This window comes from Gossypium raimondii, chromosome 11 (genome assembly GCF_025698545.1).
Source record: "Gossypium raimondii isolate GPD5lz chromosome 11, ASM2569854v1, whole genome shotgun sequence".
Taxonomy (NCBI): Eukaryota; Viridiplantae; Streptophyta; class Magnoliopsida; order Malvales; family Malvaceae; genus Gossypium; species Gossypium raimondii.
This window is the reverse complement of record NC_068575.1, coordinates 45,749,347-45,763,423: the sequence shown is the minus strand read 5'-3', so window position 1 is coordinate 45,763,423 and position 14,077 is coordinate 45,749,347. Positions and strand designations below refer to the sequence as shown.

The window sequence follows — 14,077 nt, the reverse complement described above, 5'->3', positions numbered from 1 at the left end:
CATATGATTATCACTATGAGAATGTCGTTATTATTACATAATAATCCAATATGCATTCTTATGGCGAGTCAGTCCAGTATATTGTTCTCTAATAATACTTATTATTACATAATAACCCAGTTGACAGTGGTTATGTGGTCATGGGTTCAAGTTTTATGATATCAAAAGAGGATGCTTTATAAACTAGATACATAATTTTCAGACCATGATCACAGGGAAAAACTAAGGGGCTTTCCAATATAATCAATTTTTTTTCCATCTCGACCAAAAGAAGTATCATTAACCTCAGTCTTGTCTGAAACTAGTGACAGAGTTGGATGCAAGAGAACCCTCAGGGGGGAGTGACTGTGGCAATAGAGAGAAGGTAAAACTCAAGTCGGGGCGACATCAGTTGTAGTTTTTAGTGAGTTTTTTAAGCACAACAATTGTTGTCACTCTGAAAGGACCTTCACCTTTTCTCAACTGTCACAACCACTCCTCCTTTGAGAGTCTTCTTCAATCCAACTTCGTCATAGGTTTCGGGCAAGATGTAGGTTAAGAATGCTACTTTGGTGAAGATGGAAAAAGAATAAGTTGATTATACTAGAAAGCCCCTAGTTTTTCCCTATGATTATGGTCTGGAACTTATGTATCGAGTTTATAAAGCATCTTCTTCCGGTATCATGAAACTTGAACTCGTGATTGCATAACCACCGTCAACTAGCTCTCGAGTTATACTTCAGGCTTTAAAGGTAATGGTTCCATCCTGACACGACAGATGAAATGTGTAGGTCTCTAAATGCCACCGCATCATCGTCAACTCAAACATAATTTAAAACTATCACATTATCTCCCTCAAACACAAATAAATCTTTTCGTCCAAAAATTTCAACACTCAACAAAAAAATTAGGAGAGAGTTTTTTAGGATTGAGGGATGGTGGTCGAGAGAGATGATGGAGTAAGGGAGCAAAATCCCTGTTTATATAGGCAACTTGGTAGGAAAGAATTGAAAAAACAAACAAACAATGTACCAGCTGAATCAGAAAATTATCCCGGAATTCCCCGGTTATAGAAAATTTTCACGGTTCGGGGTCAGGGTTGAAAATGAGAGGGGGAAACATGCCCTACAGAATGCGTTTTCAGCTGAGGTGGTAGAAATGTTCACTAAAAGTGCGCCCTATAGGTGCTGGAGACGGAGGTAGTGCAAAAAATACCTACAAAAAGTGTTGATGTAGGGTACAGTGGTGCATAGTGTGATGCTTGTGTAAAGGTAATGGGGTTAGTAAAAGCACCAGAATAATATGAACCACATTGAAGGGGAGGTGGTGTAGCCACTAGTGCCTCGTATTGGGTTAGAGTTGATGATAACTCTGTTGAGGCATGCACTCCTGACTTAGGATTGATGCGGGATCGTCTTGGCCTCCTAGTATGGCGTTGCCTAGTCCTTGTCTCTTCTAGCAGTAGATATGGCTTGTCGTGATGTCTAAACCATGGCATGTAGTTCGAATAGGTCGCCAATTCCGGTTTGAGAATTGATTTATGCATAGGTATGAAATCATACCTATACTCTCAAATGTTGATATATTGCTCGTGGAATTTATGCTAATCTTTGTCGGTTATCCCCTGCAAATTGACATTATGCAGTTCTTCGATATATTGGCGTGACGGAAAAATAGTTTGCCTAAACCTGAATTGTCGCATCACTCGATTAGTTTCATGCATCTCCATCGTCGCGTAAACTATCAATGGTACCTTGACGTGCCAGATATTGAGATTGGTCAAAAATTCGATTAGGATGCATTCTTCAATTTTCAGATCGACGTATAGTGTCTATTCAAACTATAGTATGAAATTATAAATATTATTATCTATATAATATTAAATTTCAAATCCTTACATAAATATTATATAATTGAAATTTTCAAAAACTAACACCGGCTTCTGATCGTTAATATAACAATAGTCGAATATCTTTGAGCTCTTTTACTCGTTCCACATGACTCGTGCGATTGTTCCACCTATTCAAATAACATGTTATTACAAAAATATAATAATGACAAAGTATTATGATAATTATATTATCAAATAAATTTTACCTTTTACGAGTGGAAAAGTATAAGGGACGTCGACTCAGGGATGTAAAAATAGTAGTTGGTACCATGAGTACAGGAGTATGCAACCACCAATTTTAATTTTTTGTGGTTGCGTCGCCCGGCACATCTCTCGGTACAATGTGACCAACATGGCTAATCCCCAACTAAGTCGGCTCGCTTCTTTCAATTTGACGAGTTGTAGTAGTCATCTTGAATGTACCAGAGTTTGAGACTTATCGGGCATTAGAACACTCCCAATTAACCTCAGGTTGAATGCTCGAGCGTATTGTTGTCTTTCAAGGGCACTCTCAAAGTTGTCGAGATAATTGAAATTTTGTTCCAACCATTTTATCTTTATCCGGCTATGAAAAAACTTGTTTGACATCTTGCCTAATTGTTACTCGCAAATGTTGCTCCAACCGCTAATGACCACTGATTCTGTAACGATTGGCTTATCCATTGGTAAATCGAGTTCTAAAGATATGTCCTCGAATGTGATTGTACAATCACAACATGAATGAAATTTGTGTGTCTCGGATCTCCATCTTCCACCAATGCACTGATAAGTGTGGGATCAATTTACACCCCCAAGCCTACGATACATGTGCAAGAATATCGCCTCTTGCAAGTCTCGTTCAATTACACCTAGTGCCCTTGCAGATAGATTGTGTATATTCGTCTCCAAAATCTGATCTTCGACCTAATTATATAATTATAAAAAAATTATAAATTTAATAATGTTAACAACTTAATAATGAATTTAATTAAAATTTTTAAAAATAAATTATTTTCTTACCATTTTCAATTGGACGCCGAAAATGTGGTTGTCATCGAAATGAATAAGAGGAATTGTCATTATAAAATCAATTAAAACAAATAAATTAAGAAATAGAAAATTAACAACAAGAACTTGAAAGAAATTTAATGAAAAATTGAGAATTAAAAATGAATTGAGAGAATGAGATTTGAATGCAAATGGGGAAAATGACTTGGGTCTATATAGCAAATAACTTGCCATTGGAAATAAATTGCTTGTTTGACTTTTTGACCACTGTGGAAATTTGACTGTTGCTTGAAAGCATATCTTACAAGGTGCACTTTCAGCCACATCAGCTTTCTTCTTTCTCCAAAATTAACTTATTTTCCTAAATATATCAGAAATCGACTTATTTCCTTTTCTTTTTTTTTTTAATTCGGCCTTTTCTTCAATTTTAGCCCCACCAAACATTTCCAAATTATGACTTATTTTAAATTGGTCATCAAACTTTAAAATATTCTAATTACATCCTCAAACTATCAATGTTATATCAACAAGATCATTCCATTATTAAAGTTCTTAATTTAGCCGCTAAATGAAACGTCGGATTTTATGTGACATAATTTAAAATGAAATTTTTTAAAGAAAAATGAATATTATAAAATGAATGTTATAAAATATTAATTTCGAGCTTTTGAAGCTTTTACATAAACTATCAATTACGCACTCTATTTTTGGTTTACTTTTTATTAGTCTTTAATTTAAAAGTTACGCAACAACAATTTATTTTCTTTAAAATTTTCTTTTAAATTGTCATATAAGATTTAAATATCATTTAATGGTTTAATTAATGATTTCAATAATGAAATGACTTGACTAATATAACATCAATAGTTTACAAATGTAATTAGAATATTTTAAAATCTAGAGACTAATTGAGAATAAGAATCATAATCTGGGAATGTCTAATGCAATTAACTCTTATAACACTTGAATAGTTTAGTGATGTTAATGGGGAAGAAAATCTTTTCTCTCAATAATTTATAACCTCTAATTGAGTTGGTGTCACAGGTTAACCGGGTACCAACTCGGTTAGAAAATTATAAAAATATCTTTTTGATGGGACTTGAACTCACGCCAATTAAATTAATAAAACCTTAAAGTTATCACTCAACTAAAATTTTATTTTATTATTATTTCTAAGCACACATATGTATTTTAAATCTATAATAAAACCTTAAATTTATCACTCAACTATAATTTCTAGTGTAATTTTAAGTGCTTTATATTTTATTTTATTAATCCAATTTACTGTCTAGTAAAACAATATCTTAAGTAGGGTGAGCAAAACTCGATTCGACTAGAAAAAATTGAAAAAAATTGAATTTCAAGTTATTCGAGTCAGTTCAAAATTTTTTTTCGAATTTCAAGTTCGAATCGAGTTCAATTTTTGAATTCAAACAACTCGAATAATTTGAATAAATCGAATATCAAACTACAATATTTTACATTTTTACCCCAAACCTCTAAACCTTTTTACTTTCCATCCAAAACTTTTACTCCCTCCTACTCCTCCCAAAACTTTTACTCCCATCCCATCCCACCCCCCATCTACCCCAAACTCATTTCCCCCCTTTTGTTTTTTTTGAATATTTTCTCCCATTTATTTCTCCCTAAAATTTTACTCCCCAACTCTCAAAACTTTTTATTTTCTCCCCTAAACTTTTACTTTTCACCCTTTACCCCAAAATAAAAAACTATTCAAAAAAATCTCTAAACTTAAATAATAATTTTATTTATATCTACTATTTATATTATTAAATTAAATGTCACATTTTGTTCTATTTATATTATTGAATTGTTTAATCATATTAAATCTTTATAAATTTATGTTAAAATTGAATTATTGATGATGTCATAAAATATTTGTGTTAAAATTTTATGTTGGTATCAATTTCTCATTTTATCTTTAAGATAATTTTATTAAAAAATCACATTTTTATGCTTAATATATTTTTTAATTTCAAAATATATAGTGGCAAAAATCAAGATAATTTAATCAACTAAGCAAGCAAAGAAGCTAACCCGTATATAAAATATTAATAAATAAATTATGAGGAGATGAAAGTTAATAACAAATTTGATTACGATGGGTGACAATAGTTACAAGGATCCAAAGTATTTTTTGTAATTTAACTCAAAAATTATATACGATTCGATTTGAATTTCATCTCATTCGACTCAATTCGAGAAAATTTCAAATCGAGTTAAGATAATAAAATAGGAGCCGTCAACTCGATTGACTCAAAATTTTTTCATTCTATTCGATTTGATCGAACATTCACCCCTAACCTTAAGCATAAAGGAATCTAAGTGTAGACAACAACTTTCTACCTCCAAAAAATAGAAAATTTATAATTTAATGATAAATTTATAAATTAATATATGGTAAAATTGAACATTAATTCCTTAAAAATGAATTGATGAAATCATAAATTTAAAAATGATAAAAAAATTATTTTAACCACTCAAAAATGTATAATTACGACTAAAGTAATTTGTATATCAGTAAAATCCAAAATCAAAGGTAAAAGTGTTAGAATCTGACATTTGGATAAATATTTTAAACACATATCTTTTTGCATTTCAATTTCCGAGGGCAATTTTTTAACACAAACTGCAAATACTCTGAAATTATTATTCCCCTTAGTAGTAGTGCTAAAATTTGAAGGGTCGTAGCACACATATAAAGCGGTGTAAATGCTAAAATACCAAACTTCAAAATTACTTCCTAAAAATAACTAAATAAGGTAATTAGATTAAAGGGAGGAATAAAGTTACATAAGCATAAGAACCTCTACAATATAATTTTTAAAATTACAGCCAAAGACCCCATTGAAGAATGTTTGATCTTACACAAAAAATCCACAATACAGTCTCTCAGATCTTCAATAATGTCTTCTTAGACATAAAATCTGTACACTTGCAGTAAAAAAACAAAACCAAAAAAATCAAAGCCCTTTGATCCTATGCTATCCCACTATTATGCAACTATAGGAGTTTTAGCTATAATTTTCTAAGTCTCACTGAGATCTCCGGAAAGAAAAGAAGAAAAGATTTATAGTTACGTTTTCTAAGGGGTTGGTTCTGCTTCACCTTGGTCCAGACAGTTCCATGGCTTGAACGAGTAATGATGAGTCGTCGGTGAGATCGGAATATCGGTCCGACGATGAGAATTCATGAGGAGGCTTGCATTTGGTTGATTCGGCTCTTTGTGAAGCTTCCCATCGTTCCGCTAAGCCGTCACCTTCAAGCATTCGGACCACTTCCGACATTTTCGGCCTATGGCCTGGAAGGTATTGTGTGCATAACAATGCTACTTGAACCATCTCTTCGAGCTCGATCCGGTCGTAGTTGTTCTTAAGATCCTTGTCAACTAGCACTTCAAGTTTCTTTTCATGATGAATTTTCCTTACCTGCAAATGGTATTCATGTCAAATTCTAGTGCTCGAGTCATACAATGTTACTCGGATTTGTGAATGTCGGATATGATGGTTGACACAAGTATGGTTAGATTTTTCGACTTTTTTTCATATATTGTATGGAAAAGCATAGAAAATAACGAATTATGTCCATTGAAGGTTGAGAGAAATTATACTAACCCAATCAAGCATTGCTCCTTTCTGGTTAGCAGCCTTGCCAAATTCTAGTGCTCTTTGACCTGTGATTAACTCAAGGAGGAGAATTCCAAATCCGAACACATCCGTTTTATCCGAAGACTGGCCTGTGGAGAGGTACTCTGGAGCAATATGTCCCACAGTGCCTCTCACTGCAGTTGTAACATGTGAATCGTGGTGATCCAAAAGCTTCGCTAGCCCGAAATCTCCAACCACTGCCTCGCAATAATCATCCAGCAATATATTCGCTGCTTTGACATCCCGATGGATTATCTTCGGATCACATTGCTCATGAAGGTATAGCAATCCCCTGCCAGCTCCTAGAGCAATTCTCTTCCTTGTGCTCCAATCCAACACTGGTTTTCCTGTCACAAACAACACATGTTCAGTTTAACTACTGAAATACAGCATTGTCAAGTTATGGCTTATACAAAATCCGGGAAACCCTTCTTATATTACCTTTGAGACGAGATGCGACACTACCGTTGGACATGTACGGATAAACAAGAAGTTTCTCTGTAGGAGTTATGCAAAATCCGTAAAGCCGAAGCAGATTGCGGTGCACTGCAAGGCTGATCATCTCAACTTCAGTCTGGAATTGAATCTCTCCACCAGCGGCACTACCGTCTTTAAGCCTCTTAACGGCTACTATTGTTCCGTCTTGCAGAACTCCCTTGTACACATTCCCGAAACCGCCTTTGCCTAGTATATTCTTGCTGCTGAAGTTATGTGTTGCAACCTGAAGTTCCCTGAATTGGAACCTCCTTAAGTTTCCGAGGGACACTTCTTCGTGATGCCGATCTGAAATCCGTAACCGAAAGACTATGATCATAAGTACTAAGTTAGCCATCAATGAAGACTTACACAGTAAGTTCAACTATTTCAAACCTTTAACATCAAAAAACATCTGTTCGTTCCGCCTTCTTCTCCACCATAATAGTATCCCAAGTATAAGAAACATCAGAGACACGCATCCGATGCTTGAACCGAAAGCAATGGCTATTTTATGACTTCGGGTTTGGCTGGAAGGCTGAGCATCTTGAGAACCAAAAGAATGTTGAAGTCAGATAAATAATAAGAGTACTTAAGTAGTAAAAATAGAAATTTCAGCTTCCTAAGTTACAAAAAAATAAAATTCAAAACCTTGTGAGTTGTTCAAGTTCATGGACATTGGCATCAATGTCATCCCATGGCATTCTGGTTCAGCTCCAGTAGCACAGATTATAGGATTCCCCACTATGCTGCAATAACATAACAAAGGAGAAATGTTTATCAACATAATGTTCGGGACTCGGGTTAATGTTGTGTCAACTCTTCATCTTTCTTGAAAGTACTGGTGTCAGATACGCATCTCCGACATATGGGTATGGAATTATGATCAAATACATGAAAAAACTTAGAAAATCCTATTATACCCGTGTCGAGCACGTATTCATATCTGAAATTCAATTCACATCCAATTGCAAGTAATATAGGACTTGAGAGTGAAGAGAAGATTAGATGGATGAACATACCTGAAGGTTTTGGCAGCAAATCTGGGCACTGGTCCACTCAGATTGTTGTATGACAAGTCCCTGAAACACACAAGATTTAATATATAAATGGATACATAGAATATTTGTGTCTAAAAGGAGGGAAAAAATAGGATTTAAAAAGGCTTACAGGAAGGCAAGCTGAGTCATGTTAGCCAAAGCCAATGGGCATGCACCAGAGAGACTGTTGTTGTTTAGCCTCCTGTAATCAAAATTTGCAACCCTCTTGGTTAAATCTGAACCCAAAGTATGTTCAATTTTTCTTTCAAGTTCTTTCAGAGAGCCATATCTGTATATTCGTATCCGAATATACATCGAACTTCAAGAAAAACGAAGAATCGTACTTGTAGAATCATAACATACATGTATTGAAGGCTCCTTAGGTTGCCTAAAGATGTAGGAATTTCCCCAGTAAAGGAATTATCAGAGAGATCAAGTGTTTGAATCTTTGAGAGCTTCCCCAGTTCTGAAGGAATTGGTCCAGTTATGTTATTATTCTGCAACAGCCTGCCAAGAAAAAAAGGTTCATAACACCATTCATATTAGATACAACCAAGAACAAAATCCGTACATTTCAATTTGTTCGATTTTATTACTCACACAATCCGGAGATTTGTCAAGTTCCCAATGCTTGGAGATAAAGTACCAGATAGATTCTGGCTTGGACTTCCCCTGAAACAAGACCAGTTTCGTTCATTCAAACAATGGCAACTTAAATTTTCTCGTAAATCTTAAGGTTGTAAGAGAAAGAAAATCTTATTACAGGCCAATGACTAGGCTTTCAGGTGAACAAGTAACCATTGCCCAACTACATGGATCAACAGCATCGGCATCCCAATTATCAAGAACACCATGAGGATCATGCAAAGCATCCTTTATAGCCATTAAAGCTTGCACTGTAAAAACAAACAAAAACATTGATAATCAGAATAATATCTCCAGAAATGATTAACACAGAGAACTGCAATGATTTTTTCCTAGTTTAATTACCTTCATAGTTTACCCCTTTAGGAGAAAGCAATCCGTTTATAGGAACCCAAAACCATAAGAAAGCCAAGAAATAAAAACCCATTTCTCTTCTTCTCATTCCCATTATTATTTTGAACTTCACCAGAGAGAAAACAAGAAACCAAGGGAACAAGACAGTTTTTTAAGGTTGAGTTTCAAGTTTCAACTGCTAGTGTTATCAGAAGAAGAAAAAAAAAACTAAGTTCGAATTGGAAGTGTTAGATCACAGAAAAACCCCATTATTTCCTGCTTTCCATGCCAGAAATCCATTCACTAAAATCTTGTGTCAGACCCCAAAGCAAAAGAAAAAAAAATGAAGTTAAAAAGAAAAAGAAAAAGACATAGATTTATTGGTTGTACGAGAAAGTGAAGTGGCATGCCTTGCCTGTCACTGGGACAGACATGAGAGCTGTAAGAAAAAAGGAATATATAATACCCACAATCTAAAAACAACAAAACTAAACCAAATCCATTGTTTATATTCCAAAGACAAGGACACATTAGGTAATTTCCCAGGTTTTATATATTAATTTTTCACGGTTTAGCTGATAGCAAACTCTCAAGCTAAAAGCAGCATTAAAAGTGTATACGTAAGAAGTAGGTTCTACTACTGAGAATAAAACCTGAATTATTCCAGTTTTCAGATAAAATTCTTTTATTTTATTTTAAATGAAGGCCCATTTGTGTTAAAAGGTTTATTTACAAAAATCGATTGCACTTTGATTTGAATTATTTCATATTATTTTCCATAAATAATTAATATACACCTCTAAATATCAACATTATAGTTTGCTTTTATTTATCATTTACAATATATATTGAATAATAAAAGTTTTAAAAATACCTAAAAAAGAAAAGAAAATGAGTTGGGTAAGCTCGGGAGAATGGAGAATCAAACATTCCCTGAGTTTGGCCATTGAGCAAGAGTCCCAAAAATAATCTTTTTTTAATTATTCTTTAAAATCTCTTACAAGGAATTAAGAATGTGAGGATCTCAAGGTTGGGTGGCTCGAGATTGATGAGTATAGAGAATTTGGTCACCCAACCATTTTTATTTTTCACTTTTGAGCTGTAAATGATGTGTAAATTGTAAAATATTGCATTTTTATAAAAATAAAAAAGAATATATTATTATTTGCTTTTATTGAAGATTCCACCACTTTTATCTTTATCTTTTCTATCCTTTTGCTTTTATTTAATTTAACATTCGGGCAGGCAGCAGACAGTCATTCCTTCACGACACTGTTCGAAAAAGAAGTAAACTTTTAAAAGCAAAAGCTGCCAATGCCACTCTCTTCATCTCTATTTCAAACGCACTCATCGCGCGTGCATTTATATTTAATCATTCACTTGTATCATGCAATACGGTGCGTTTTTAATTTAAATTTCGTCTAAAACCACTAGACAAAATCACTTCTTCTTTTAAGACGTGATGAGGCAAACAAATAATTTTAACATCAGTTTGTGGATTTATTATTAGTTTGATCGATATAGATATTATTGTTAATGTAAGAGAACATAAGTTTAAGTACGATAAAACATATATTTATATATAATTCTAAATATGGTATAAAAAAATAGATATAATAATTCGTTTCATTCATTTAGATTTATCTTGACAAAATCACTTGTAATCCGGGTCGTTTTGACCTATACTACAGTACCAGTATTAAAAGAAATCATTCATTATAAGAAATAAATGACAAAAATAGGTGGGGGTGGGGGGCAGAGATTAAGGGGCAAATTACATAAATTGCCCCTTTTCCTTCACCTCTCAATATCCCCACAAAGGAAAAAGAAAGTGGCGATGGCAAATGGGGTATTATAGTAGTAGGGTTGAAGGCTATGCCTCGTCATGTGTCTTCTTTGCTTTGTCTCTTCCCCCATCTTCTTCTATCCCAAGATTTATAAACTAACAAGCCTGTCCCTATTGGGGAATTTTATTTTCTTTTTTTAATATTAAAATTTATTGCATATAAAGGGATTTTATGCTTCTCATGGTACGTGGCATTTTTTTGGTTGGCTAGGATTTTAAAAAGAAGATTGCGCTTTTGAATTGCTATTATGGGTAAGTTATACATATTATAGTGGTCAAAATTTACTGTTAACGTAAATAAAAATAAAAACTATAGATTAATTATGTATGAAAGTTATCTTTATAGTAATTATATTTGTCATTCGTTATTAAACCCATCTCATTTACTATATTAGTAAGTTGTGATTAATTGCTCCTAGTTACTTGTTTTTAGGTGTGAACACGCCCTCAATCTAATAAGGAGTCTACTTGAGCATAACAATCTCATACTAATTGAATACATAACAGAATGAATTCCACGGTATATGTCCTTCATGTTTTGCATGATGACAACTTTTCTTATAACAACCTATCATGTCACACTAGTGAACAAGAAGACTTCTCCTATAAATACTCTCCCAACGATGAAGAAAGAATTAGTTTTTCAACCCAAAAGTTACTCTGAGCAAATCCCTCATCTCTCTCAATTAGTTTATCCTCTTGTTCCTTTTCGACTCTCTGTTTCTATAGGTGAACTGACCTCTACAGAATTATTACTTACCCCTCTTTATTTTCCTCCCTTATTATACACTGTATTAACAATAATATTTTTTATTATATTTTTACTATATAAAAATTTTGTTTTATATTGAATCGTATTCTTATCAAATATTGGTATTTGTAATGGTTAGGCGTTGATATGGACATGACTATAGCTTCTAAAATCGTTATAAAAGTTGGTGAAAATATTGGATTTAGGGTACAATGGAAGAAACCCATATGTACATTAACAAAAGTTGTACCTAAGTTTTCCACCAAAAAATTGATTAATAAGTAGTTGGTTTTTAAGTTTAATTAATTATCCAACTGTGCATTCACACCAATAAAACCTTCAAATAAAATTTTCAAAAAGCGAGATGCAAATTCGATTCTCACCAGAACACGTGCACTTATAAATTTAATTAAATGTTTAAACGGTTGATATTCATTCACAGTATTTCCCCAATCAAAATTAGTATTTATTATGAGTGTATGAAATAATTCATATTTAAATGCAATTATATTTTATAATTATTTGGTATGCCAGAAGATATAGTAAAATCTAAACCCCATCTATTGGTATAGTAAATAATTACATATATAATATATAATATAATACAAGCAATGGGTTCAAGATATTAACAAATGTTCTTAATTGGTATTTCAATACATATATACGAGACATTTGTCAGTCCCTTAATTTTATTATTATAGTTAAAAAAATTTCACCGACTAGGAACTCAATATTTTAGTCCATGAAATTTTGATTTGTTAATAACGTTGAGATTTTAAGAACTTTAGCGTCTAAACTCAAGTTCTGTAATACATAAAGCATGTGTGGTCTCTATCTAAATTTATTTTTAGCTTAAATCTCGCTATATGCGGATATTGTCTAGAGTTGTTTTAGTATAGAGATTGTACAATTTTTATAATTGAAATTTTAATTTAGAAATTTATTATATTTAACGAATACGACCCAATATTTTAAAATATGATTAAGGTACAAAATCGAAATGAAAGAAAAAGAGGAAAACAATATATAAACAAGAGAGGTGGACCATGGAGATTTATGAACAAAATCAGTAAGAAAGTATAGGCAAAATGAGTAGCAAATAATTAGTGATTCAAGTTTCAACTTTCAAAATTCAACTATAGTAGTTTTGAATAAAACATTTTTTAACTTGTATTGTGTTTTTTTTTTTTTTTTTTAACTTGGAACCAAAATTCCAAGTACAAAACCACATGATGCTTGAGTTAGACAGTGTGTTTGTTCAGACAAGGCCCCAAGACATAGTCCCCATTTGTCCCCATAATTCAACCCCAATCTCATTTATTGCTCTTCTTCCTCCTTTCCATACTTTCACTCCCATTTTTCCACCTTGATTCCATCTTTTAACATTTATCACACACCACTCTTTTGGTATTCATCGGTACATATTAATTTTAAGGTAAAAGTTACGATGACGTTTATATCGTTTTGTTAATTGTTTTATATATATATATATATATATATATTTAATTAAATTTAATTATATTAACTTTCAAAAAAGAGTTCAATCACGTTTTTCTTAACGAAAATATTAAGTAGAACATTAATTTTTTACGAGATTGGTGTGGCAACCTGCATGGCAATCCGCTTTTACTTCATGCTGACATGATACTATTTGTTTTTTTTTATGTAATGTCAACAAATAATTTAAAAATTATAAAAACATTTAAAAATTATAAAATATGTATAAAGTTCATAAAATTCAAAAACAAATAGTATGAAGTTCACATGAACTGTCATGTTTAAAAATTTAATGTTTTTATCGTATTTTCGTTAAGAAAACAATTTAACTCTTTTGAAAGATTGATGGTCAATTCGACTTTTTAAAAGATTGAAGGTCAAATTTAATTAAGAAAATAAATAAAGACCAAATTGATAAAAGTTGTAAATATTAAGAACTAAATTTATCATTATGTCTTTACAATTTTTTGTTTTTTAATTTATTTTAATGCCACATAAAACCAGCTATAGCTATTTGTATATTTTTTGAGAATTGTTAAAAGGTTAAAATATGCTACATGTTCTTGTATTATTCACAAATTTGAAATCTAGTTTATATACTTTTATTTTCGAAAATTTAGTACCTTTGTTTCTTAGATTTTAAAATTCAAGTCCGATTGTTAATATTGATTTTTTGGTTAAATTTGGTGTGACGTTTTGAAATAAAAAAATACTTACTTATACCAATTTAACTAAAAAATAATGTTGCAATGAACTTGAATTTAACAAAATAATTTTAACAGTTGTAACGATTAGAGTTGAATTTTGAAATCTGAAAAGTAAAAGACTAATTTTTTAAAAATAAAAAATAAAATTAAATTTTAAATAAAAATCTGATTTTAACTTTTAAAAAAATTATTTATTTGTTTATGTAATGAGAGAGTGTAGTCTATTAAATATAAGTTGTTTTAAAATTCAAAAACATTC

The 14,077-nt window shown here is 31.9% G+C and overlaps 1 protein-coding gene across 1 annotated transcript; it reads right to left on the bottom strand.

Annotated features, from left to right (window-relative positions):
• Positions 1 to 5,628: 5,628 nt before the first annotated feature.
• Positions 5,629 to 9,478, bottom strand: LOC105803626 (protein NSP-INTERACTING KINASE 1). The gene is made up of 11 exons (XM_012635915.2): positions 9,030 to 9,478; positions 8,803 to 8,935; positions 8,640 to 8,711; positions 8,403 to 8,546; positions 8,170 to 8,241; positions 8,022 to 8,081; positions 7,651 to 7,748; positions 7,396 to 7,545; positions 6,967 to 7,308; positions 6,493 to 6,872; positions 5,629 to 6,306 (listed from the first exon to the last, which is right to left on the bottom strand). The coding sequence occupies exons 1-11, from the start codon at positions 9,130 to 9,132 to the stop codon at positions 5,983 to 5,985; spliced, it is 1,878 nt and encodes a 625-aa protein (XP_012491369.1). The 5' UTR covers positions 9,133 to 9,478; the 3' UTR covers positions 5,629 to 5,982.
• Positions 9,479 to 14,077: the final 4,599 nt, after the last annotated feature.

Bases quoted from the DNA above. Each gene is read 5' to 3' on its own strand.
- LOC105803626 (XM_012635915.2), bottom strand. From the start codon at position 9,132: ATGGGAATGAGAAGAAGAGAAATGGGTTTTTATTTCTTGGCTTTCTTA. The intron at 7,309-7,395 runs GTTTGAAATAGT...TACGGATTTCAG, and splicing joins GATGTTTTTTGATGTTAAAG to ATCGGCATCACGAAGAAGTG. The intron at 6,873-6,966 runs GTAATATAAGAA...TGTTTGTGACAG, and splicing joins TGTCGCATCTCGTCTCAAAG to GAAAACCAGTGTTGGATTGG.